This window comes from Canis lupus, chromosome 30 (genome assembly GCF_011100685.1).
Source record: "Canis lupus familiaris isolate Mischka breed German Shepherd chromosome 30, alternate assembly UU_Cfam_GSD_1.0, whole genome shotgun sequence".
NCBI classification, from domain to species: Eukaryota; Metazoa; Chordata; class Mammalia; order Carnivora; family Canidae; genus Canis; species Canis lupus.
Genome location: NC_049251.1, coordinates 24,024,901 through 24,052,608, shown reverse-complemented (window position 1 = coordinate 24,052,608; position 27,708 = coordinate 24,024,901). Strand labels below are relative to the sequence as shown.

Here is a 27,708-nt window from a genome sequence, read left to right as displayed (position 1 = left end):
GCAGGAGATTTAGGGCCGTATGGCTTAAGCTGCGCGAATTTAGAATGGCCAAAGCCTGATCTGCAACAAATTTTTAAAGAATTCTGAAAAAAAAAAAACAAAAAACAAAAAACAAAAAAACCAAAAAAACCAAAAACCAAAACCAAAACATAGGCTGTGTCTTTCCTTTCCGGGCTTGAAGGTCCTTACAAGTGTTGTGATCACTGGTGGCTGGCGCTTGTTGGGACCTTGCTTTCGTTTATTTGGTTGCTGTCGTGCACCACCACGGGCAGAAAGAGAAATAAAAATCTCCCTTCCTTATGAAGTGAAGAAGACGAGAGCGGCCTCGAAACATCCTTCGCTCTCCCGTTCGAGCCTTCGGATGGTCCTCAGCAGCCCTAAGAACTAGAGAGCCCGGGCAGCTCTGCGGAGACGCGCTCCCGCCTGGGGGCGGGGCCAAGGGAGACCCCGCCCCCCAGCCCAATCAATCCCAGCTCTCCGGCGGCGGACAGGAAGCGGCCGTGGGCCCGCGAGCCCGGGAACCGGCCCCCGCGCGCATGCGCGCGCCCCTGGGGCGCCTGGGGGAGGGGGAGGGGCGGGAGGAAGGGGTGCGGCCGGGCCTGCGGGTTGGATCCCGCGCGTCACGTGGCGAGGAAGGAGGCGGAGGTCCTGGGCTCGGGGGAGGGAGGTAGAGAAGAGGGAAGGAGCGAGGGAAGGAACGCGGGGAAGGGAGGAAGGAAACGAACGAGGGGGAGGGAGGTCCCTGTTTTGGAGGAGCTGGGAGCTCTGCCGGCCCCTGAAGTGGAGCGAGAGGGAGGTGCTTCGCCGTTTCTCCTGCCGGGGGAGGTCCCGGCTTCCCGTGGAGACTCCGGACCAAGCCCCTCCAGCGTCTCCCTCCGGATCGATGTGCTGCTGTTAACCCGTGAGGAGGCGGCGGCCGCGGAAGATGGTGTTGCTGAGAGTGTTAATCCTGCTCCTCTCCTGGGCGGCGGGGCTGGGAGGTGAGGCACGACCCCGGGCGCCGGGGACGCGGCGGCCACCACGGACCGCGCGGCGGTTGTGGCGGCGGCGGCGGCGGCGGCGGCGGCGGCCGGGGCGAGCGGAGCCCAGTCGCGCGGCGCGGCGCGGCGAGCGCGTCAGTCAGCCCGGCCGGCCGGCGGCGCCACTCGGGCGCGCGGCGCTCCCCGCTCCCTATTGTCCCCCGCGCCCCGACCGCGTTCCCTTCCCGGCGGGCCGAGGAGGCTCCGAGCTCGGCGAGGCCTTCCCCGCCCCCCGCTGCCCCGGCGACGGCGGAGCGGGCGGGCGGCGCGGAGCCCAGGCCGGGGGCTCCAGTCCCCCCAGCGCGCTCGCCGGGCGCCGGCGGGCTCTGCCTCCCCCCTGCCTCCCTGCCTGCCCCCTCCCTCTCTCCCTCCCTCCCCCGCCTCTGCCCGGTGGCGGATTCCGGAGTCCGCTCCGCCGCGGGGAACCGCCGCGCAGGCTCGTGGGAAGTTGCGATGTGCGCGGCCGGGCCGCTGTATTGTTCTTCCCCGGGCGCGGCGATCCGGACCCGACCCGGGTCTGCAGGGGGGCCGCCCGCCGAGGGGTGGCCGCGGTGCCCTGCCTGCCGGCCTGGGAGAAGTCGCTTCCGCCCTGCGGGGTGCCCTGCCTCTGCCCGGGCGGTCGGAGACCGCTCTCGGGAGGGCGTGTTTACGTGCCGTGGAAACGTCTCGTTGCCCAGGGGAATGGGTTTGCTGGGGCAGGAAGGTCCGCCGTCTCGGGATGCTCCCTGATGTGCTGGTGGGATTGGGTCTGTCGGAGTTGGGGCCAGCCCCTGGGTAGCCCAGCCGGACTTTGCTCACCCTCAGGTGGAGTAAGCGCAGCGCAGTGAGTGGGTTGTCAGACGTGGGCAACTTCCCCACTCCGCAGACTGGACTTCAGCTTACCGTAAGCTCCTAATGTCTTGGTCACTCGGGTTTTGCAGACGGCGTTTATTTCCCGTGTATCCTAGACCAGCTGCATTACTGTGTTGTCGTGTTGGTAGGGTGCGTTATTTTAGGTGAAGTTTTTGATCCGCCCCAAAGTAGACTTAGAAACTTCCAAGTATGTCGGAAAGCATCGAATTGAAGAAGTGACCCGAGGGCTTCCCGACGAGCCTAGTCTAATTTGACAGAGAACACCGTATATTTTATGTAGCGTGTTGCTCCCGTTCTGCTCTGTTACTTGGACTCAGGATTGCAAAGCCAAGCGTCTTCTTGTCCTGAGTTCCTAGTCCGAGAATGATGCTTTCTGTACCTACACTTTTGTTGTAGTTTGTGGGGTTCATTTGTTAGAATATACATAGGAGATGAAGAGCTTCTGGTAGATGTGTAGTTTGAAGAAGCATGGTGTGCTGGAGACCCTTTATAAGGGGCTTTTCATTTAACATTTGTATTTATGTTCAGAAGGCGGCTTCCAACAAATCATTTCTTCTGCCCGTTACCACTATTTGTGATTAGAGTCAGGTGTTAGACTCTTGATTTCTGTGAGGTGCTGCTACAAAGTGAGACAGACGAGTGAGGTACTGAGCAGTGGTGGTATATAACATGACCTTTGTTTTTAAAAAGTGAAACAATAATAGGAATTGGTGTAGCCTGAGGGTTGAGGAAGAAGTAAATTAACAGCCTGATTTTTGTGGGTTAAGACCCTTGGTACGCAAAAATCTAAATTCAGGACTCTGCAGTCATTTATAAAGTATCATTTTGCATTAAACATTAAAAGGCTACTTACTTTTTGATGTTTAAGCAGAACTTTTTAAAAAGGACACTCAGAAACTTTCATTTTGAAATTAGCATCACGATTGTAGGCTTTGGGTACATGGAGATACTTGTGATTTTATTGCAATATATACTATTTTAAAATATGAACCTGAGCTATTTAAATTTAGGGTCAAGTTTGTAAAAAGTTTATATGGCGATGATATGTAGAATAGAATATACTCGAACATAATTTGTTTTAGCATAGGAAAGAAATGAATATGTAGATGAGAAGTTGTAGTGGAAATATGGATTTAACCTTAAAGTATAGATCATTTTTATGTAGTTAAATGGTTTTAGTTGCTTCTCCATTCTGATTCATCAATCACTGTTTTGTGTTAATTTTTTCTTTTAATGTGATGAGTGGGAAGTTTGAAGAATGAAAGTGTTTAGAATCATAAAACTTAAACTTCCCTAATGCTGTTCATTTCTAGCACATGCCCCAGTCTGTTCTATTTGTAGGAAGATACATAAAATTTCCAGAGATGTCTATATATATATATATATACATATATACATACACACAGACACACAGACACACTCAAGTATATACATAAAATTACTTTATTATTTTAACCATGTTAGAAAATTTTTGGAACTATTTTAAGTAAATAGTTTACCAAGCCTAAACAATTTTTATGTATGTATATTACTTTTTAACATAGATATTTTGGAGAATTGTCTTTTCTCTTTTTAAAAATTAATTGGCCTGTTTTAGATATTTTAGCTCTAGTAGTATATTCGATCCAATAGTACCATGCATTCTTTAGAAATAAGTTTTCTGGAAGTTTGGCCAAAAGTATTAAAAATATCAAAGCTTAAGCTTAAACAATTTCTCTCACTGCTATCAAATAAGGGTCTATGAAGTTAACAAGAGAGACAGGTGGTTTTGTTTTTGTTTTTGTTTTTGGTCTCTCTTAAAGGGTTCTTCTGACTGTTCACCTTTTATTTATTTATTTATTTATTTATTTATTTATTTTTTTGTGTGTGTTCATCTTTTTAATTTGAATTTGATAATCTAGTTAGCTGTTTTATTTTAAGGCCCATTCAAGCCATCTCCTACATTAACGGTATCTTTTCTATATACACAGGACCTCTCTGAGTAGGTGGAGGGAAACAGGCATAGCAGGCACCTCTGATGTCTCATATTCTTTTTATAACTTGTTAAGATGTTCAAGAGTGGTTATTCATTATCTGATTTCTTAAATTTTCCAAAGGATTTGCAGGGTTGAGGGGAGAGTAAGGGACATTTCTGTGTCTGCTGTGTATCTGATTCTGTGTTACAAGTGGTGGTATTTTACAGTTGAAGAAATAGACTTGAAGAAATTTATTTAGCATCATCCACCTGCTAAATGGTGAATTAGACATTTAAACCCAAGCCAGCTTGACCTTGAGGCCTGAACTTGTTACCCATTACCCCTCATAACCTTTTTGAAAGCAGTTCTCACCACTAGCTTAAAGGTGACCATTGGGCAGAACCACCGTAGAGATGTGTTTTGTTTGATTCGCAGTGTCTTTAGGTTTCAACTATTTATCAACATCAAAAACTTGGGAAGTTCCTTAATGAAATTCATGGGTTTCTAGATTTTTTTTTTTTGTAAGAATTGGAAACCTAGGCTCTTCTGGGCTGCATTCCCATTGTCTGTAGCAGAGTGGTAAAGCAGTAGCTGTCCTCTTTAGACTGGGCATATGCTTACCAGTCAGTGCAGTTACTATCATTCCTATTGGTAGTACACTTAGCCTACTTCACTCACTTTAATTACCTGTGTGGATCCTCTTAGTATGTTATTTGCATCTCTGCCTCAGCTTCATCTTGCATAGATGAATCCAATCTTTAAAAATTTTTTTTGACTTATCTCTTATCCAATTTTTAATGTATTTTTTAATTCTTCATTTTTACAATAGTCTTAAAACTTTGTCAACAAAAGCTGTGGCATACGTAATACTTTTTATCTAGCATAAGATTATTAGATATTTTTTAAAACTCTGTTCTCATAACAGTTTGAAGGCCTTAAAGAATGATGGTTATACTTTTTCTGAATCACTTTATCTCAGTGAGCAAATAAGAAACCATTCCTTTTTCTACTTGGGTGAAATTCATAGGAAGAAAAATGAGGGTCATGTAAGTAAAAATGTAGGCCTTTTTTCAAGAATAGGTAGTAAACATAAACTCTGCCTTTGAAATTCATAAAATGGAATAATACATTCAACAATAAGCTACATTTTTCGACATTGTTGGGAAATGACAACGACAGGTTCAGATATGAGAAGATTCCCAGATAAGCCTCTGGGACCAGAGTTGTAAAATTTTGGCAGTTTTTGATGGAAGTTTTTCTAAGATGTATTACATACACATTTACTGTGTCCTTAAAATGGGCTGGCTTCAATCTTTTCATAAAGGATTGAGGTTTAGTATAAAGAACAGCTGTTATTATTCCAGGCTCTATTGTGTTTCCTGTTTTTTTTTTTTTTAATTTTCCCAGAAACAAATGAAATGGGTGTTCTAAATTTACTCTAGGTGATTGTACTTCCAACTTTTTGGTTGAATTTCCTGGCTTTTTTGCAAACCTTGAGGATATCACCTCCTAATTATTTGTTTCTAACACAATTTCTGTGGGGAAACTAATCATACTTGATACACTTGCAAGCAAAGTGGAATAAATAAGTTCTGCATCTTTTGTGGAATAAAGTATATAAACTTTATTTTTAAAAAATTTTAAGAAGATTTTATTTATTCATGAGAGAGAGAGAAAGAGGCAGAGACATAGGCAGAGGGAGAAGCAGCCCCTCACGGGGAGTGTGATGTGGGACTTGATCCCCAGACTCTGAGACCATGCCCTGAGCCTAAAGCAGACGCTCAACTACTGAGCCACTCAAGCTTCCCGTATATAAACTTATATATATATAAATATATATATATATACTTTATGTATATACACATATCTTAAAATTTATTTTTTGTAGTGATGCGTTCACTTTTTAAAAAATATTTTATTCATTTATTTGAGAGAGAATGCAAGCACACACAAGCTGGGGGAGTGGCAGAGGGACAAGCAGGCTTCTTGCTGAGCGGGGAACCCAAAGAGGGGCTCAATCCCAGAACCCTAGATCATGCCTGGATCCCAAGATCAAGACTCCAGCTGAACGCAGATGCTTAACTGACTTAGCCACCCAGAGGCCCCTAAAAATTTATTTTTAATATATATGTTTTGGCTTGTGAAGGTTGCCCTGTTCTGAACAATTAGGATGATGATGTACTAATGAATTTTTGTAGTTAAAATGAGGCAAGGTGGAATGGAGAGAAAAAAAAAACCTGGTGAATAACCAGGAAGACACAGCAAATCACATTTATTTGGTTGCAGGTAGATCATTTTCTAGATCTGAATCATGAGTACTGTGGGTCCAAACTAATATATACTAGATTATTGATATTAAACATACCATAAAATGTACAATTGTAAAATCTTCTGCAGGAATGCAAATTGTAAGTTAAGTAAAATATTCTCTACATTTGAAAGAGCAATTAGATGAAAGGTGGCTGACAGGCTTCCGATACTGTGTTTTATTTTTTTATTTTTTATTTATGATAGGCACACAGTGAGAGAGAGAGAGGCAGAGACATAGGCAGAGGGAGAAGCAGGCTCCACGCACTGGGAGCCCGACATGGGATTCGATCCCGGGTCCCCAGGATCGCGCCCTGGGCCAAAGGCAGGCGCCAAACCACTGCGCCACCCAGGGATCCCTGATACTGTGTTTTAATGTTAGTTTGTAGTAAGGTTAACTGTTGTGTGTTACAGGTTTGGTGACTTTGTGTTTTGCATAAAATTTGTCTGTCTTTGAATTGTATCACATTCTAATGGTTAGAAAACTTTTGCCAAAGTTGAAGGTATTTTTTGGGATAGTCTAGCTTAAAATATATATGTAGAGTAACAAAAATGGAATTTGTGTGAAGTTAGGGGGCAGAGCAAGTAGTCATTGGATATAGCTGCTAACTCAAGTTTCCATGAGAGGCTTGAGTGGCCACTAATTGGGGGAGACAAATTGTAGATGCAAAAGACTGTGGATAGAAAGAACATGGTGGTTTCAAATCTGAGCCCCAAGTCACAGGGCGGATGCTCCAAATTCTAGGAGTTGATTTGCATTTGGTCTATTTGCTCATGGGCAACTCTATGTGACATGCTTGGGTAAGGAGCCCCAGGTTTCTTTTTTTGTTTCATTTTGGAGGAATTGACTTATTTAACAATTGTTAGTGATCCTTCCAAGCAAATCTAAAATGTCTCTTTTTTTTGTGAATAAAAATCCAGTAGTAGTATTTCTAACTCATTTAACTGTCAATCTTTACACTAGGAAAAGAGAGCAATATTAATAATAAATGGGAAAACTGTAATAATCCTACCTGTTCAGTTCCTAGGAGGGCAATAACATTGCTACTCAGCAGTGTGAAGCCTTTGCCTTGGTATTGGTGGGGGCAGTCCTGTCTCAATAGGTTGTAGGAAACAGCAATGCCGGGAATAGTTCTTAGAGAACGTAGACTCCCTTTGATACTGGGTGAATTCATTCTGAAGCTATTACAGTTTCAAGTAAACAGTGTGAGAATGTGTACAGCGAGAACATTGCTGTTTAGTCACCAGTTTATTGTATGTCTGTGGTTAGTAGGAGTCATGAAGCTACAGTCTTGAGTGAGAACTAAAAAACACTGAGTTTGTCAGCATAGACAGAAATGCCAAGTTATAAAAATATAGTTCCAATTATGTATTGTAGTTGCAGTTGAAATGAGGATTTATTTCCCCAGTTGGGGAAAGCTTTTTGAGAAAAAAAAATGGCATAATCTAGTAAGGTGCTTGTAGGTTTACCTGCCCGGAGTGGAGAGTCCATGGCAGAAAATAGGGAGAAGTGCTAAATGGGCCATGACACCGGAACTCCAATTACTCATATACTAGGCCATGATAACTGTAAGGTAGAGTATTATGGAATGTTGGTTGGAGTCGTTGAGGAGTTGGGATATGATACAGTAAGGAATAAATTAGTTGCTTGATGAATTGTGTGTTTGAGTCCTGTATTAGGGTAGTGATTGTAGAACTAAATAAGGATAGAAAAAAAATCCCATGAAAGAAAAACTGATAAAACTTGGCAGAAGTTTAATATGAAACGAACAAAATTTATTGAAGCCTCACTCTGTTGAATTTAGATCTTAGAGGCTGTTGCATCGGAGACAGTGTGGCTTTATAAAGCTTAGAGGACCTAGTCTTCGAAGTTGAAAGTAAGACATTTTAAGATTTTGAATCTAGATAGGTTCTAGTTTGGGCTGTGTGTCAGAATCTGGGATTTTGGGCAGCCCGGGTGGCTCAGTGGTTGAGCGTCTGCCTTTGGTCCAGGGCCTGATCCTGGAGACCCGGGATCGAGTCCCACGTCAGGCTCCCAGCATGGAGCCTGCTTCTCCCTCTGCCTGTGTCTCTGCCTCTCTCTCTCTCTCTCTGTGTCTCTCATGAATAAATAAATAAAATCTTTAAAAAAAAAAAAATGAATCTGGGATTTTATTTGACTTGCAATCCAATATTTTTTGTTGGGGATTGGTTAAAACTTTGCATAGTGTTTCAAAAATATTTGGCTGGGCGGCCTGGGTGGCTCAGCGGTTTAGCGCCGGCTTCAGCCCAGGGCCGGATCCTGGAGACCCCGGATTGAGTCCCACATCGGGCTCCCTGCGTGGAGCCTGCTTCTCCCTCTGCCTGTGTCTCTGCCTCTCTCTCTGTGTGTGTCTCTCATGAATAAATAAATAAAATCTTTAAAAAAAAAAAAAAATAACTGTTCTCTTCTACATCACACTCTTTAAAAAAAAAATTGGCTCATCATTTGGGAAGCACTGCTCTGGAGTTGTGAGGTAGAAGTTGGGTGAATTTGGAGTGGAAGAGAGAGGTTAGTTTTTTTTAAAGTAGGCTCTGCCCCAGTGAGGAGCACAGTGCGAGGCTTGAATTCATGACCCTGAGATCAAGACGTGAGCTGAAATCAAGAGTCAGATGCTTAACCTATTGAGCCACCCAGGCGCTTGAGAATGAAAGATACATTAACAAGTATTTTTTTGCAGGTGTATATTTACTATCAAGTTGGAATTAGGCTCTTTGGTTCGAGAATATGCTTGATACTTTTGATTTTATGTGAATTTTGAACTTATTTTATTTTTAAAAAGATTTTATTTATTCATGAGAGAGAGAGAGACAGACAGACAGACACAGGCAGAGGGAGAAGCAGGCTCCATGCAGGGAGCCCAATGTGGGACTGGATCCCGGGTTTCCAGGATCACGCCCTGGGCTGAAGGCGACGCTAAACCGCTGAGCCACCCGGGCTGCCCTGAACTTATTTTAGAGACAAATTTGGGAAAAGAATGTGGTCTTTCATTTGAGGCAAATGTACATATATGATTTTTGGAGCAGAATTTTCTATTTGTCTTTGCTTTCATTGATACCAAGGGATACACATACACATATTTGAACTTTGGATTTAGTTTTCATAAGAATACAAGTAGAATCCTATACTTACCAATTGAGCGGGATATATACTTGCTATCTCTTTTCCTGAGAATTAATTGGGATAAGTTTGTAAAAAAGCTGAAGAGACTGTAAAATGTTATACAAATATTATAAAAATTATGTTGTTTCCAGGCCTACTTTTATTTGGAATCTATTAGTTTCAAAATATAGATGGATAAAATGTATTTCTAGAGGTTGAAATGCTAGAAAGTTGATACTGAGCATTAGAAAATAGAATTTAAGAAAATCCACAGTTCTTTGGCACAATTTTATCACTTCTTAATATTAATTATTCAGTCTTCTAAAATGCTTATTATGAATTTGCATTGTAGTATTTATGCAGTTTTGTATCCTTCAAAAAATTATGTATAGTTAAAACATATCTACAGAGCAGACACTGAAATATTTATAAGTAGAGACAGTTTTGGTTGTCATACCTGGAGGGATGCTACTGGCATCTAGTGGGTAGAGGCCAGAGATGCTGCTAAACATCTAACAGTGTACAAGATAGCCCCCCACAACAAAGAGTTCTCTGGCCAAAATGTTAGTAGTGCCAAGGATGAGAAAGCCTGCTATAGAGGAAATTTGAGTCTTTTTACTTTTTTTTTTTTAATTTCTGATAGCATGCTGTCTTAATTGGTTACTCAAGTTTCATAAACTTACGTATTTCTATCTTGTTCAAACCTTTTTTTTCTCCTAGTGTTCTATGTGCTGCAGCTCTGAAAAATTGACTTTATCATTTATCTTCCAGCATTTTCCATTCTTCATCTTCCAGTTTGTGGTTGGAAAGTAAATCTGATTCTGTTAATTTATAATAGCGATTGAATAACTGATAACTCATGAGGATTATTTAAAAACCAAATCAAATCAGTTGCTTGTTAACCCAGAAAAGCCATAGATTAATAGGATTTTAGTTTCTGTGGGGTAGCTTTAAAGGACTCAGCCAGCAGCTTCTGCAAATCTATCTTCAGAATTAGTTCTACTCAGTTTCAACCTTTCACAAAACATTTTCTTCAAAATTTTAACTCGTAAGTTCTCAGAAACTTTCACCTCTTTTTTGTACTCTTCCCCCTTCCTCTTATTATTATCATCATTAACCCCTTTGGCAGAATTGCTTTATTTGCACATCCAAATTTCCTGGAGGAGGTAGAGGTAGATCCTTTGGGATGTCATATGGGAGAAGGGTGAAGTAATGAGAGTGGGCTTAGGATGAAATGCAGGTGTGGGGTAGATGAAATGCAGGTGTGGGGTAGATAATACACCAACAGGGGAGTTGTGGCTGAACCCATTTTGTGTGTGTGTGTGTTTTTTATTTAGGTAGGTTCAAAGTCACAGTCCCTTACATGGGTTACTGTCTGTACTTGTATCTGCACTTATTTGAATGGTATAAAGACATTTCAAATGAACATGGAAATCTAAATTATGTACATGTTTCATTTTGGGATTTGTAAGTTGTATTTCATACGTTAGTGGTGGAAATTTAATACATCCAGTATATTATAATCATTGGTGTTTTGTGCCCTTTGTGATTGATTTAGTTTATAATTTAAAAAAGAGCTACTAATTTTAACTTCTGAGCCAGCTAGTTTTTATTATTTTTAATTTTTAGAAACCAGCTCGTGTCATAAATGGGTGTGTTGAAATATGCTTATAATTAGGACACACCCTACTATCTTAAACTTTCATTGGAACTGTTAGGTGTAGATATTTGCTTGTAGAAAATGATCTGACTCATTTCTGGTGAAGAAATTGATACTGTGGCTTAAATTTGAAGTCACCGTATAGAAGTAACTTTTTTCTAAGAGTGTAGTAAATGTACTTAAATATATTGCTGAAATATAGGACATGATAGTTCCTGGAAGTCAACCTTTGTCATACAAGAGAACAATTTTGTTAGTGGTATTTAGTGCTTCCAGATCAGAGTGAATATATATCAAATATAAGAAGCATTGGTCAACACAGTATGATGTCTAAGACAGAGTTGATGACTCAAGTTTCTCAGGAAGGAAATACACTTTTATGTTGGGGAAAAATGCTCTTGGTACTTAATTTTAGAATTATACAAGTGAAAAGTCTGTTGAAAACAACTTGATTACAAGTAATTTTTCTGAGGAATGGAAATGTGCCAGCCTTAGCTTCTTCTTACACATCTTCTCATTTATTGTAATTGAGTTTTTCTGTAAATAGGAAGATCTGTAATGTCAAAACATGTTTGCAGATTTTTTTACCCCATTTTTAAAATTGTAGAATAAAATTTCTTTGATACAGATAGAAAAAAAGTTTATGTAGTATTGCTATCCCACACAAAGATGATGATGTTGACCCATCATCAGCAAGATATATTCTGATTATTTTTTCATCTTGATGTTAATGAAATTTTCATTCTACGTATTTTGCCCTATTCTTATATTTAATTTAGATTAGGGGCAGCCCGGGTGGCTCAGCGGTTTAGCGCCACCTTCAGTCCAGGGCCTCATCCTGGAGACCCGGGATCGAGTCCCCCGTCGGGCTCCCTGCATGGAGCCTGCTTCTCCCTCTGCCTGTGTCTCTGCCTTTCTTTCTTCTCTCTCTCTCTCTCTCTCTCTCTCTCTCTGTCTCTCATGAATAAATAAATAAAATCCTAAAAAAAAAAAAAGATTGGAACAGAATATTGTAGGTTTTGGATTCAAAAGTTGGGAATGAAGCTTTTATTTGCAACATTCCTGGAAAGTAAGATGCTACCAACCCATGAACTATGGAAAATATTCATAATGTCTAGCATTAATGGAATACTTATTAAATGCCAGGCACTGTTCTTAGGGTATTTTGTGTCTTAACCTAATCTTTACAACATCCCTGTAAGATAGGTTCTATTATTTTCATTTCACAAACATGGGAGCAGGATCAGGGAGGGTAATTTCTTCAATTGTCAGAGAAATCAAAAAGCAATTAATTGAGGAAAACTAGGATTTGAATATGGTCGGTCAGTCTGACTCCAGAATTCATGCTTTTTTTTTTTTAATAAAGATTTTATTTATTTATTCATGAGACACACACACACACACACACACACACACACACACACACACACAGAGGGAGAGAGACACAGGCCGAGGGAGAAGCAGGCTCCATGCAGGGAGCCTGGCGTGGGATTCGATCCCAGGACTCCAGGATCAAGCCCTGGGCTGAAGGTGGCGCTAAACCACTGAGCCACCCGAGCTGCCCCAAATTCATGCTCTTAAACACTATACTACCTCTAAGAAACATATCTCATGCTTTAAAAGACATTGGATGGTGAAGTTGTTAGATTCTGCCTTAGTACTAAGATTGAATCATTTTGGAATCAATTTAGACTCTTTGTACTTATAATATTTGAGCCATTTGGCTTTTGGTCAGTCAAGTTCTTTACAAGGTTTTTGTTTTTTGTTTTTGTTTTCTTTCCATTAGAAAATGTTTATACAATTAAGGAGAGGAAAGCACCTTATAAATAAATATATATTTATTCGTAATACCATATCAATTGTGTTATAAATTTGTGTGTGTTCATTTTTAAAAGCTTGAGGATACATGTTAAATCATTGAATGGTGAGATATAATTTATATATTTCTAAAGTAATCAGAAAAGAAAACTTTTTTTAAAGCAAGTTATCTTTAATAAAAATTGATATCCAGAGTCACCAGACTGAAAAAAGTTACAAGAAATAAAAATACTGTTATTCTCAAACTGTAAAAAGGAAGATACTTTCTAAACTCTTCTGTGGCAAGGAGACCAAGTTATGTTTTTTCCTACTTCTTAGGACTTCCTGGCCATTTTTCTACTACTCTTGCAAACTAGGTGATTTTCTGGTATTGCTTCACTTTTTCCCCAGTTTTTTCAAATAAATTTGAAAATTAATTGTTTTCTTTATTAGAGCCAGTCTAGTTATCCTTCACCAATTTTACACATAGCCATTTATACTCAATATATACTATGTTTTTTCTGAACTTTGTATCTTAAAAGCTTCTATACTTTTTGAGAGGTTGGAAGTATATATAGTCCAATTAACATTTGTCTACCTTTGACCTAAATTTATTAATGGTTGTCTTTTGCCATGCTTGCTTTATCACTCATTTGTAAAAATATATGTAAAAAATATGTATTTATTTATATATTTTTTCCTTGGAACCATTCAAAAGTAAGTTGTACCACTACATACATTACTAAATAAGATTACTTTCTCTTTTTAAGTGTGGGGATGTTCAAATTTCCAGTGAAGCTTAAAAGTACTAGGCACCACGTGAACTTATTACATGCTTTCTGAAGGCCAGATTTCTGTCAACTTCAACTAAGGACCAGAAGGCAAAACGTTGGTATGCTTTTACGTATGGGTAAAATAAAGTAACCGTAGAGAAATGAGGAGACGTTGACAGAATACTGCAGGCTGGAGCTGTTTTATGTAGGAACAATGGCCCAATAACATAATAGCCTAAGGTTATCACATCGTTATGACGATGTTAAAGGTGCTGTTAAAGTTGAGGAAAAAATTTATGATGGCTCAAATGGAAAGATATTTGGACATAGATAAACTTCAGTTATCTAGAAATTTTCCTCAATGGAAGCTGTTATTTTCCACTGATGTCAGATTACTAACATCTTACTTGTACTTCAGGTCAAATGTATTTTATTTTCATCATTGAGGGGTAACAGATTTGTTTCTCCACTGCTAAGGACTTTACATGAGAACCTCGTTAGTGAGTATTCTGTTCTTTATTAGAAGGAATAAAAGGATGTAACAGCCTTGGAGTCCTTCTTGGGTAACCTTCTCTTTCATTTGCCTTGCATGGATATTATATCAGAGTGATAAGAAAAGTTCCAGGTCTGTTTTCAGAGGCAACATAGAACATTAGTTCTTTTTCATTATTACTTTGTTTTTTACTCATAGAATTGATGGCTGTGTTTCCTTTTGTACAAATCTAGTTCATGAAAATAAAGGACTTAGAGGAAGAAAATAGTCTTCACAAATCACATGCTAACTTGAATTTTAACAGACCTTTGGAAGAAGTAGTTTCTGTTCCTGGATTTACTTATTAGTTGCTTTAAATAACCCCTAATATAGTGATGACCCCCATATTTATTTGTATTTCTAGCCCAGACCTCTCCCTTGAATTCCAGCTTCCTGTATCCCAACTATATATATTGGGTTAAATAGCTAGTGGGGATCTCAACATGTCCAAAACCAAACGCCTGATTCCCCTCACACCATACCTTTTCTCCTGTGGTCTTTGCCATCTCATTAATGGGAGCTCCAGTCTTCAGTTGCTCATGCCAAAAACTTTATTCTTTATTCTTTCTCGTACCCTTTGCATGCAGTTCTTGTCAGCTCCTTCTGCAAAGTATGTGTGGATTTTGAATACTTCTCACTAGTTCTACCGCTACTACCCTGATTGATACAAGCCAGCATCCATCTCAATTTAATTACTGTAAACTCTGCTAACTGTTCTTTCTCCCTGTTCTCTTGTTCTCCTAGTCTTTTTTTCAACATAGCAGTCAATGTGATCTGGTTAAAAGGTACTCCTTTTGTCAAAACCATTCACTGGCAAATTGTATACTTTAAGATGTTTCAAACGGTGAGTTTTATGTTATGTGAATTGCACTTCCAAAAAAAAAAAAAAAAAAACAGTGGCAAAATAAGAAAATTTAAAAAACCCCATTCAGTGGCTTACTATTTTAAGTAAAAGCCAGAGTTCTTCTAAGTGGCTTGTGAGGCCCTATATGATGTATATTGTATGCTTATCTCCTCTGCTGTACCTCTATAGTTCCCCCCTTTGTTTCTGCTCCAGCTACACGGACCTCTAAAAAAATGGCAAGTTTGTTCTTATCTCAGGGACTTTGCCCTCCTTGGTCCTTTTACATGCAACACTTCCCTTCTAGATTGCTGTAGTATCTACTCTTTTTCATTTTTAAATTAATACTACTTTAAAAATAGTGGTGAAATACACATAACAAAATTTATCATCATGACCACTTTGTGCAATTCAGTAGTGGTAAGTGTAGTTTCAATTTCCATAGTTTCAGTTTACCCAGGGTCCACCCCCGTTTAGAAGTAGATGATTCTCCTGACTTAGCGTCAGAAGGTCAGTATTAGACTAACTCTCTGTCACAATGCCTATGTCATTCACCTCACTTTATCTCATCACATAGGCATTTTATCATCTCATATCAGCACAAGAAGGAAGTGTGATTACTATACAGTAAGGTATTTGAGAGAGAGATACCACATTCACATAACTTTTATTACAATGTTCTCATTGTCCTATTTTACTGTTAGTTATTGTTAATCTCTTATAATGCCTAATTTATAAGTTGAACTTTATCATAGATATGTATGTATAGGAAAAACCATCTGTCCAGGATTGGTGCTATTGTTTCAGACACCTACTGGGGGTCTTGGAACGTATCCATTTCAAATATGGGAAGAGAAGGACTACTGTACACTTACGTTATTGTACTTAGCTTTCTTTTAAGTCTTTGCTCAGATGTTAGTGAGGTCTTCCAATTACTTCATGTAAAAAGACCAACCCTTTCCTTGGCATTCTATTTGCTAACCTGATGATAACACTCTTAGAGCCATCTAAAATTATTTACTTATTTTATTGTCCATCATCCTTCTCTAAAGTAAAGCTTCATGAGGTCAGTAACTGTTTTGTCCACTGCTGTATTCCCAGCACCTGAAACACTGTCTAGGATATTAGTAAGCGCCCATTATATACGTGTCAAGTGAATAGGTAAATGAATATTGAACTAAATGGGTTTATTTTTTAAGAATTATGTAAGAATCATGGGGGTCCCTGGGTGGCTCAGTGGTTCAGTGCCTGCCTTTGGCCCAGGGCGTGATCCTGGAGTCCTGGGATTGGGTCCCCTGTCGGGCTCCCAGGATGGAGCCTGCTTCTCCCTCTGCCTGTGTCTCTGCCCCCCCCCCCCCGTTCCCCCGTCTATCATGAATAAATAAATTAAAAAAAAAAAACTTTAAAAAAATAGAGAATTATGTAAGAATCCTAAGTTTCTAAGTACATCTAGAAAAAAGCTTTGAAAGTTTCTAATTAGTCTTTTTACCTAAATTGACTTTAAAGAAGAATGAAAAAAGAATAAAGAGGAATGAAACTACCATTTTTGTTAGTGTATTGGTTTTGCTTACTGAGTATTTTTTAACGTTCTGTTAATTAAAAAACTAGGTTGAATGAGTTAGAATTTTTTTCTGTAAAAACCAACTAGTATGTATTCCTGTTTTTTAAAATGTTATTTTTTAAAAAGATTTTAAGATTATTTTTAAGTAATCTTTACACCTAGCGTGGGACTCAGACTCACAACCCTGAGATCAAGAGTCACTTGCTCCACAGACTGAGCCAGCTAGGTGCCCCTGAAAAGTGTTATTTTTAAATCATTGATCAGTTGTCATTCCCTGCTCCAGATTAGACTCCAAGGGGGAAATGTAGAGTGTCTTCATGCTTATCTAATTATACTTAATAAAACTTATAAACTTTATTGTTAACTTATTAACTTTATGTTAAGAAACTTTTAAGATTTATTTATTTATTTTTTTTTGAGAAAGAGAGTGCACATGTGCACGAATAGGTGGAGAAGCAGAGGAAGAAAATCTTCAAGCATACTCTCTGCTTTGTGTGGAATCCCACTCCAGGGCCTGATCCCGTGACCCCTGAGATCATGACCTGAGCCAAAACCAAGAGTCAAAAGGCAGCCTAACCAACTGAGCCACCCAGGCAGTCACCCCAAGATGAAACTTTTAAAAACCCATTTTCATTTTGGAATAAATTTAGATTCATAGAATGTTAGAGCTAGGGAAGTTTTGTAGTCTTAGGTGGATCACTTAACCTCTCTGTGCCTCATTTTAAGATTAATTATACTTGTTCTGTACAGTTGTTATAACAGTTAAATTAGATAATTTAGCCATAATTTACTGAATTTTTACTTACTATATACTGTACACTATTCTAAGCCTTATATATATATATATATTTTAAAGATTTTATTTGGGATGCCTGGTTGTGTCAGCGGTTGAGCATCTGCCTTTGGCCCAGGGCGTGATCCTGGAGTCCTGGGATCGAGTCCCACGTCGGGTTCCCTGCACGGAGCCTGCTTCTCCCTCTGCCTGTGTCTCTGCCTCTCTCTCTCTCTCTCTCTCTCTCTCTCTCTGTGCCTCTCTTGAATAAATAAATAAAATCTTTAAGATTTTATTTATCTTAGACATAGGCAGAGACATAGGCAGAGGGAGAAGCAGGCTATCTGCAGGGAGCCTGACGTGGGACTCGATCCCAGGACTCCGGGATCACGCCCTGGGCAGAAGGCAGATGCTCAACCACTGAGGCACCCAGGCTTCTCTATGTAGTTGTTTTAATCCATGTAAAAACATTTTAGGTTCAGAGACTGCTATTTCACCTGATTTACAGATGGGGAAGAAACTGTGGCACAGAGATTAAGTAGCTTTTCCAAGATCCCTAAATTAAGTAAGTGGTAAAGCTGGGATTCTAACTCATGAAGTTTAGTTCTACTTATAAATAAAGAAACTGCTTGCTAAACTGTTAGAACATAAAGTTAGATATGTTGACCTGCCATGGTTATTGAAAACTTAGTTGCAACGGGACTATGAGAGTTATAATTGTCCAGAAAGTCATGCAAAATGGTGATAAAAACTGCATATGTAATTACAGAGACATGCAACTAAAATGCAGTTGTAGCATCAGTAGAAGATTTTGAAAAAAATTACCTGCTGAATAAACCTGTAATAATTTTATTTTAACAAATTGCATTTTGCAAATGCTGGGCCTGGTAGAAATTCTGGTACTTCTTCTTGGTAAGTATCGTTAGACCACATATTTTCTGATGATTGATTTGTACTGCTTTTATCAGCAAGATATAGACTCCTTTCTTCATAAATATGAATGAAAATAGAAATTTCCATGAAACATTGCGTGGATTCATTAATTTTTTTTTTTTTTGATTCATTAATTTTTAAAAAAAAATTTTAACATATAGTGCAGTATCGGTTTCTGGTAGACTTAAGTGATTCATCATTTACTTGTAACGCAGAGTGCTCATCAGAACATGTGTGCTCCTTAATACCCATCACCCATTTAGCCCATCCCCCACTCACATCTCTCCTTCATCCCTCAGTTCTTTATAGTTAGGAATCACTTTTTGTTTGTTTCCCTCTCTCCTTTCCCCTCCCCACTTTCTATATGTTCATCTCTTTTCTTTCTTAAATTTCACATATGAATGATATCATATGGTATTTGTCTTTCTCTGACTTACTTCATTTAGCATAAAACACTAGCTCTGTCCATGTCATTGCAAATGGCAACATTGAATTCTTTTTGATGGCCGAATAATATTCCATTGTATATACACATCTTTATTCATCAGTTGATGGACATGGGTTCTCTCTATAGTTTGACTGTTGTTAATAATGTTGCTATAAACATAAGAGTGATACACCCCTTTGGGATTCATTCATTCTTAAATATTTATTGAGTACCCATTTTCTGTGTCACTCTGTTCTACGCACTGAGGATACATCACTGAACAAAATAAAGTCCTTATTTTCATGGAATTTATATTCTTTTGGTGGAGGGATATATGTCAACAGGAAATAATAAGAAGAAAGCAGAATTTTATTATTTTTTAAAGTTTTATTTATTTAAATAATCTCTATGCCCAGCATGGGACTTGAACTCACAACTCCAAGATCAAGAGTTGCATGTTCTTTTGACGAACCAGCCAGGCACCCCTAAAGCAGGATATTAGAATGAGAATGACTGGGACATATGCTTTTAGATAGGGTGTGACCAAAGAAAGCTTCTGAAGAAGTTGAGTAGATACCTGAATAAAGTGTGGTGTTCAGTCCTGCTTTGGGAGATCCTCTAGTCAGAGGGACAATAAGGAGACTAATGTGGTACATAGAATAAGGGGAGAGTGGTGAGATAGTTACGGGAGTCGAGTAGGGAAATGCAGTCCTTTATAAGGCTCATGTTCAGCCTTGTAAGTCATGGTTAGGACTCTGAGCAGTTGGGAAACATTTGGAAGTATTTGAGCAGAGGACAGACATAGCATGACTTTACTTGAACCATCACTCTGTCTCCTGTGTGAAAAATAGACTGCATAGTAGGGGCAAGAGTGGAAGCAAAGAGGCCAGTTATTTGTCATAGTTTTTGGTTGTCTAGAACCTTTTGAACCTTGCTATGTTTGGCATTGATTTTTAGTCTTAGGCATTCCATCTTCCTAATTCAGATTCCCAGTCTCTTCATCTGCAGCTAGGACACAGGCATGTAAACTAGTCTTCTGAACTAGGCTCCTAATCAGAAGCCTAATTGGAAACCTGGGTTCTGAACGGAGCAGACATGTTTGCTTGCTGAAGTTTTGTCAATAGGGTGCATCTCTCAGACAGTTTTTTTTTTTTTTTTTTTAGAGTTTATTGTTTTAAGTAATCTCTACCCTCAACATGGAGCTTGAACTTCAAACCCTGAGATCAAGAGTTGCACGCTGTACCGATTGAGCCAGCCAGGCGCCCCAACATTTTAACAGATTTCCCCTTAGTTTTCTCTGGTAGAAAAGTGACATTGGAGAGGACAGAGCAATGTTGGTGTTTTTCACGTGATGTTTTTGGGCTAACTGTGGTATACATTGCTGGCTTTTGGGGATACCTGCATAGTCTTGAAGAAGATAAAAGTAGAGAGGCTTTCTGCATTAATGTCAAGTAATAGATATTACTTCAAGTAAGAGGTTATTGTATGGGAAGTATGGGAATTGAATAGGATCATAATGGAGAATACTTTAGTATTTATGGAAAAATTTATAGGTTCTAGGTCGTTTCTTATGTAGGATTTACATGTTGATTTGCAAAGAACACAAAATCTTGGATTCCTCTTTATGTCTGGTGTTATTTTGCCTGATTCATAATTACTCTTGGTTCAAGCTTGATATTACAGAAGCAATGATATAGTTAGTACTAGGGCATATATATTTATGTACTGATGTAATGTGGGACAGTCCAGCAAGTAACACGGATCAGGAATAGAGTACAGTTGACTCTTCAACAGTGTGAGTTAGGATGGCACAAGTTTACTTATGTGCAGATTTTATTTGATAAATGCAATACGATACTGTAGATGTATTTTTTCTTCCTTATGATTTTCTTAGTAACATTTGCTTTCCTCTAGTTTATTTTATTGTAAGAATACAGTGTATAAAACATGTAACATACAAAATATGTGTTAATTGACTATGTTATTGGTAAAACTTCCAGTCAGCCACAGGCTGTTAATAGTTAAGCTTTTGGGGATTCAAAAGTTGTATGTGTATTTTCAGCACTTACACACAGGTGTGTGTGTGTGTGTGTGTATTGGTGCTCCTAATCCCCACGTTATTCAAGATTAGGAATTGAGTAGACAAATAGGTAGTTTAGAAGAAAGGAATCCGGAAGATCTGCGACAAGGGGAGATCAGTATAAAGGTGAGTAGGGCAGAGGCCAAGCTCTGTTAAGATAGAGTTGAGGAGGGATGCCTGAGTGGCTCAGCGGTTGAGCATCTGCCTTCAGCCCAGGGCATGATCCTAGAGTCCTGCTATCGAGTCCCACATCGGGCTCCCTGCATGGAGCCTACTTCTCTCTCTGCCTGTATCTCTGCCTCTCTCTCAATCTGTGTCTCTCGTAAATAAATCTTTAAAAACAAGAAAAAGATAGAGTTGAGGTGGGTGAATCCTTAACTGCGTCAGTGTGATTTGGTGATAGAGCTGCAATCTGCCCCTGCTTTTTGAGCTTTTGACTAGTAGCTAAAGTACAGGAACAAATCTCAGTTGAGTAGGTCCAGACTCTATGTGGGAACAGGCAATTTTGTGATACCTAACTGAGCTAAGTAGTGCAGAGGGTTGGAGATTGGCATGGGCTCCTGTGGAGTAAACTGTGCCAATTTCATTCACTAGCTGTGGAAATCAAGGGTATACGTATATATTTTTTGAGACTTTAAAAGGTATGTTCTTATTTGGTATTTTATTATATGATTTTCCACATCTTAGAGATAGATATCAATTTAGGTTTTGAAAGGTTGCTGCCGTGTGCTGTGTTTTTATATATTTTTCTCTTCATTGTTTTTTCTGGAAGATTTTATTTCTAGATAATCTCTGCACCCAACATGAGGCTTGAACCCACAACTCTTGAGATCAAGAGTCATATGCTCTGTGACTGAGCCAGCCACTAGCCCTTCTCTTCAGTTTTTTATAGTTACATCAGAAATGTGAATGGTGGTTTGCCTTGTTTATGATGAGGATGATAGAATCATGAAGTTATTGAAATGAGAATTCTCTTCTTGGCACTGCTTCCTATTTGCTCTGTGATTCTGGGTTTGTTACATATCTCTCAAACCTCGGTTTTCTTTAAAATGGGCTGATAGTTCTTACTTTATAGGTCTTTTGGGTGGATTAAATGAAAAAAAATGTAGAATACTACAGAGCCTGGCAGATTGGAAGCGCTCAATAAATTTTACTTATTATTAGATCCAGTTTTTTTAAAATAATTTTTTAAAAAAGGTTTTATTTGTTTATTCATGAGAGACACACAGAGAGAGGCAGAGATAAAGGCAGAGGGAGAAGCAGGCTCCATGCAGGGAGCACCATGTGGGACTCAATCCTGGGGCTCCAGGATCATACCCTAGCCGAAGGCAGACTCTCAACCGCTGAGCCACTCAGGCGTCCCGATTAGATCCAGTTTTGAACATTATTTAATTAAATATTTAAGTTTATCTAATTGAGATATTTTTTTGTACAAAGGAAGCTATCAGTGTAGACTTAAGGCAATTAGAATATATTTTAAAAATAAGCATATGTAGTTTTGGATTTTTAACTTTTCTGTTTAAAGCTGTGACATGTGAAGCTTTTTTTTTTTTTAAACAAATGTCTTTTAGCCAGATTTTCATGTGAATTTTAAAATACTAGATTTCTAAAATAGGAATGGGAAAAAACAACCTTAGCATCATATTATGAATATGATAAAAACTAAAGATACTCTTGTAAAAATCAGGAGCAAAGTAAAAATGCTCTACTGTTACATGGTTTGTTAATCCTGGTTACTGTATTAAGTTTTTAAAAAGAGATAGAAACACAAATAGATGAATAAAAAATTAAATAAGAAAAGCAGAATCAACAAAGTACCAGCTTAAAAAAAAAGAGAGAGAATAATGTTCTTAGAATTTTGCATGCAAAATCAAGGGGCTCAAGAATCCCCTGCCGAGGCACATGGATCTCCTGTTAGAACTCGAGTTGTAGGGGAAGAAAAGATGGTTTATAACTAGTCAATAAGTGCTAAAGTGACTTTCTACAGATTCATACCTGTTTTGTGATGCTCTGCTTATTCAACTCTGCTGTTGGAGTATGAAAGCAGTGATAGAAAATACATAAACGAATGAGCATATAGCTGTGTTGCAAAAACAGGTGGTCAGCTGGAATTGGCTTTTGGGTTAATATACTTACCTCTGTTTTACATTTTTTGACACTTTTTCTCATCAGTACATTACCTGTGATATCAGGTAAGGCGTTTCTTGCTTGAATGATAGCCCTATTAATATACTATTAAATGCTTAGATTGAAGCCAGCAGGTAGAACAAGAAAGGTACAGCTGCAGGTAGAAGTCAGGGAATTTCTGTATACAGAAAAGTTACAGATTTCTGAAAGTTGGATGTGCATACAGATCACTGGAAATCATATAGGTCTTGTTACATCCTGATTTGCTTGGGGGATTCCAAAGGAGAGACCAGGATTTTGCATTGCTAACAATTCCCCAGGAGATACCCATGCAGCCAGTCCCCAAAACACAATTTGAATAGCAAGGTTCTGTGTCAAGACTGAAACATCCACAAACACAAATTTCCAGTCTCTGTGGTATTAGTTAATGAATGAACTCGTTATTTGAATCCATGGGAGTAGTAGGCTCCCAGTTTTTCTTTTAGCTTTTTAGCTTAATGTTGAATTGGAACTTCAGTACCACTACAAAGTCCTTGAAAATGATAGTTTCTACTTTTATTTTAATTTAATTAATTTAATTTAATTTAATTTTGTTTTATTTATGAGAGACACACACACAGAGAAAGGCAGAGACACAGGCAGAGGGATAAGCATGCTCCCTGCAGGAAGCCCAATAGGGGACCCGATCCTGGGACTCAGTCAGGCCCGGAGCGGAAGTCAGATGCTCAACCGCTGAGCCACCCAGGCATCCCTAGTTTCTAGTTTCTTAACTGATATTTTCCCTTGATGTTTGGTTTCCCCTGATGTTCTTTTGGTACCTGTGATCATTAGTTGCATTTAATTTTTTTGTTTTCTCCATTTCTTACTACATATATGTCTTATTAGCAAAAGTATGGTTATTTATGGGGCATCTGGGTGGCTCAATGGGTTAAGTGGCTGCCTTAGGCTTAGGTCATGATCCTGGGATTGAGCTCTGCATCAGCCTTCCTGCTTGATGGGCAGCCTGCTTCTCCCTCTCCACCACTTGTGCTTTCTTGTATGCTCTCTCTTTCTCAAATAAAACCTTAAAACAAACAAAAATATATTTATGAATAATGAGTCATTACATGTTGCTTAGTAGTTTCTTGGAGGTGAGTGGAATGTTGAGTTCATTAATTTTCCTTAAAGAGGACAAATTGTGGGGCACATGGGTGGCTCAGTCAGTTAAGCATCTGCCTTTGGCTTAGGTCATGATCCCAGGGTTCTGGGATGGAGCCCTGCATGGGGCTCCCTGCTCAGTGGAGTTTCCTTCTCCCTCTTTCTCTGCATGCTGCTCCACCTACTTGTGCTCTCCCTCCCTCTCTCTCTTTGTCAAAAAAATAAATACAATCTTTAAAAAAAAAAAAGAAGACGTTGTAATATTTGAGTTTTTTTTTTTTTTTTTTGATTCTGGACTTTTGTTTTAGCAAAATTGTGTAACTTAGGGAAAGGTAAAAGAAGGGCCAGATAGCCATATGTCTACCAGATTGATTCAACACTTTTCTGTAAAAATTTTTGATTAGCTTTGTTGAGGTATTATTTCCATAAAGTAGATTTCAATGATTTTAAGAAATATATGTAGCCATATAACCACTACCATAATATTAGAACATATATCAACCTATAAAGTTCCCTTGTGCTCTTTGTAGTCCATTGGAAATACTTTGTGATATCCCTTTTGATTTCTATTTTGACCTGTGGGCTAATAGAAGCGTGCTAAGTTCCTGATATTTAGGGATTTTACCACACATCTGTTACTGTTTTAATTGCACTATAGTCAGAAAACATACTACATGATTTCAGCCTTTTTAAATTTATAGAAACATGCTTTATGGCCTAGGATTAAGGTCTGTCTTGGCGAATATTCCATGTGTCCTTGAATATCCTGTTGTTGATTGGAATGTTTTGTGAATGTTAATTGGATCAAGTTGTTTGATAGTGTTCAAGTTTTCTGTGTTTTTATTTTTTGTCTACTTGTTCAGTGAGGACTGTTATGATTTTTATCTATAATTATAATTCAGTTCTGTCAACTTTTTCTTCATGTGCTTTGAAGCTCTGTTAGTGATACACATTTTAGGATAGTTAGGTCCTTTTGATGAATTGGGAAATGTTTTTCTTTACCCCTCATAATTTTTTGTTTTGAAATTTACTTTGATAATACCATAGCTACTCCATCTTTCTTTGGACTGTTTGTATGGTATAACTTTCCTCACCCTTTTTACTCTAACTCATCTTTACTTTTTTATTTAAAATGTCTTTTGTGTAGCCTGTATTTTTGCCTTTTCCTTTTTATGAAAATAACGACTGTCACTCATTTCTGTGTTATGTTTAGATCATTTACTTTTTTTTTTAAAGATGTTATTTATTTATTTATTTGAGCACATGAGAGAGCACAAGGTGGAGGAGTGGGGAGAGAGAAGCAGACATCTTGCTGAGCAGGGAGCCTGACACGGGGCTCAGTCCCAGGACTCTGGGATCATGAACTGAACTGAAGGCAGTCACTTAACAAATTGAGCCACCCAGTCACCCCTAGATCACTTACTTTTAATGTATTTATTGATATGATTGATTTTAAAACAGCCATCATAATATTTGTTTTCTGTTACTCCCCCCGCCCCCGTCCCTGACTTTTCCTGGGTTCTTTGGGATTAATTTATTTAAAAGACTCTTGGCTTATGTGTTACATCTGTTTGCTATGTTTTTAGAGGTTGTTCCAAGGGTGTACAAATATGTATCAATAACGTATACTTGTGTACCTTCAAATAATACACAATTCTATTTCTCTTCTCCATTGTGATGTTATTGTCATACATTTTAATTCTATGTGTGTCATAAATGTCACAGTGTGGTTTTTTTTTTAAAGTCTTTTAAAAGGATTAAAAAAGAAAAAAAATTCTCATATATTCATTATTTCTTGGCACTATTTTTTTTGTCAGTACAGATTTCCATCTGGTATCATTCCTTCTGCCTGTAAAGCTTCCTTTAACATTTCTTGTATTTGCAGGTCTTCTAGTGATGATTTTGTCAGTTTCAATGTCTGATAAAGGGTTCATTTCACCTTTTTCTCCCTTTTATCTTCATTTGTGAAAGATACTTTAACTGGGTATAGAATCTTAGGTTGAGAATTTTTTATCCCTTAAAGTACTTTAAAGATGTAGCTGCATTATCTTCTGGCTTATGTAGAATTATGCTGTCATTTGTAACTTTTTTCCTCTGTATAAAATGTGTCTTTTTCTAGTTGTTTGCTCTTTTTGTCCCTAGTTTTCAGCCATTAGCCTATGATTTGCCTCTGTGTGGTTTTCTTTTATATTTAATTCCGTTTAAGGTTTGTTGAGTTTCTTGGTTCTGTAGATTTATAATTAAATCCCGTTTCCCTCCTCATGTTTGTTTTCTTGTATGTACCTTAATGTATGGAACATATTTATAATAGCTGTTTTAACCTGTTTGTATGCTAATTCCAGAATCTCTGTAATTTCTGTTTCTGAAGTCTGATTTTTCCTCCAGTTATGCAGAAAAATATATTTTCCTGATTTTTTTTTACATGCATGATAATTTTTGATTGGATGTAGATCATTTGATTATTACTTTTTCACATGTTTGGTTTTGTCCTTTAGATCTTGTCTGACTATTTTGGTGTATGGTTAAACTACTTGGAGTCTGTTTAATCCTTTGGAAAATGTATAAAATTTGTTAGGGTAAGGTCCACAACAGCTTTAATGTATGGCTAATTTTACCCCGTGAATAAGGTGATGTTTTTCTGAGGGCTATACCCAATGCTCCATAGATTACAGGTCTTTCTTTCCTGCATGGTAGGAATATGAACACTTCTCAGCTGTTAATTGGCTTTGAAGATTGTTCTGCTGACTTTTTTTTGTGTGTGGTTAGTTTTTCTGGCCTGAGATAGTTTATTTTCCCCTATGTTCAGACTCGTACTCAGCAAAACCCTTAAGTGGACTGCTTTTTACGTCTCAGAGTGCCCTCTCTGTTCAGCTTTTTCTTGGCTGACCCACGAATTCTGAATGCCTGACCTCCCTGAATGTGGGTATCTGGCTCCTCAATTCCTGAGACCCTCAAGCTTTTTGGGTTCTTCCAGCCTGCACATTGGTCTGGAATCTACTTGTAGTTAGTGAATTGGGCTGGTTGTAGATTTCACCTCATTTGCTTATCTTATTATGTATTTTGTACAGTTTTCTAATTGCTTATGGTAGTTGTAGATTAAATTCAGTCCTTTTTTCTCCATTATAGCCAGAAGTGGAAACTGATGTAACAATTTACATCCTTTTTCTTATTGTCCTGCCTGGAATCCCTTCAATGAAAATTATGCATGTCAATTTACTCCTGAATACTTGAAAATATAACTTTAAAAGTTCAGAATATTCTATTATATAGCTACAATGCTATTGTATGAAGCTGTCGTATGAAGAAAATTAACAAGATCCTAATATTATCTAAAAGTGATTCCAGTTTGTCCAGGATTGTTTTCAAATGTTTTTTAATTTTCTTCTTAATTGGATTATTTTCTATTTTGCTTTTTTGTTTTGTTTTGCTTCTTTAGTTGTTTTTGCTCTAGCATATTTGGACAATGTTTATGGTTGTGTGGCTTTTCTCTGCCCTGTTGTTGTTTTTTTGCTGTGATATAATGTGGATAGTTTTTTCCCCCTTTTTTCTGAGCCAAAGTTTCAGGGGCTGACTATTTTGTGTTTTACTTTTGCCCAGTCATGGAGTCATGACCATATTCAACCTTTTTGAGAATTCCAGAGCTCTGTTCTCCTTTGAGTTTTAAAAATAAGTGAATTGTAGGACTTCCGAGCATTAGGGACAGCATCAGGAGTCCAATGTGTTATACTTTTCCACTTTCTCATTCGAATATTCTGTTTATTTCCTTGGCTACCTGTTTGAGAGATTATACAATTAGTTATGCCCAGTGTTGTAT

At 38.4% G+C, this 27,708-nt stretch overlaps 1 protein-coding gene across 1 annotated transcript in view; it reads left to right on the top strand.

Moving 5' to 3' along the window:
- The first annotated feature begins 669 nt into the window (after positions 1–669).
- Positions 670–27,708, top strand: part of ADAM10 (ADAM metallopeptidase domain 10) — a 128,312-nt gene continuing 101,273 nt past the window's right edge. Inside the window, exon 1 of the mRNA XM_038580540.1 lies at positions 670–980. Within this exon, the coding sequence (XP_038436468.1) occupies positions 926–980 (55 nt within the window). The 5' untranslated portion in view covers positions 670–925. The remainder of the gene's footprint in view (positions 981–27,708) is intronic.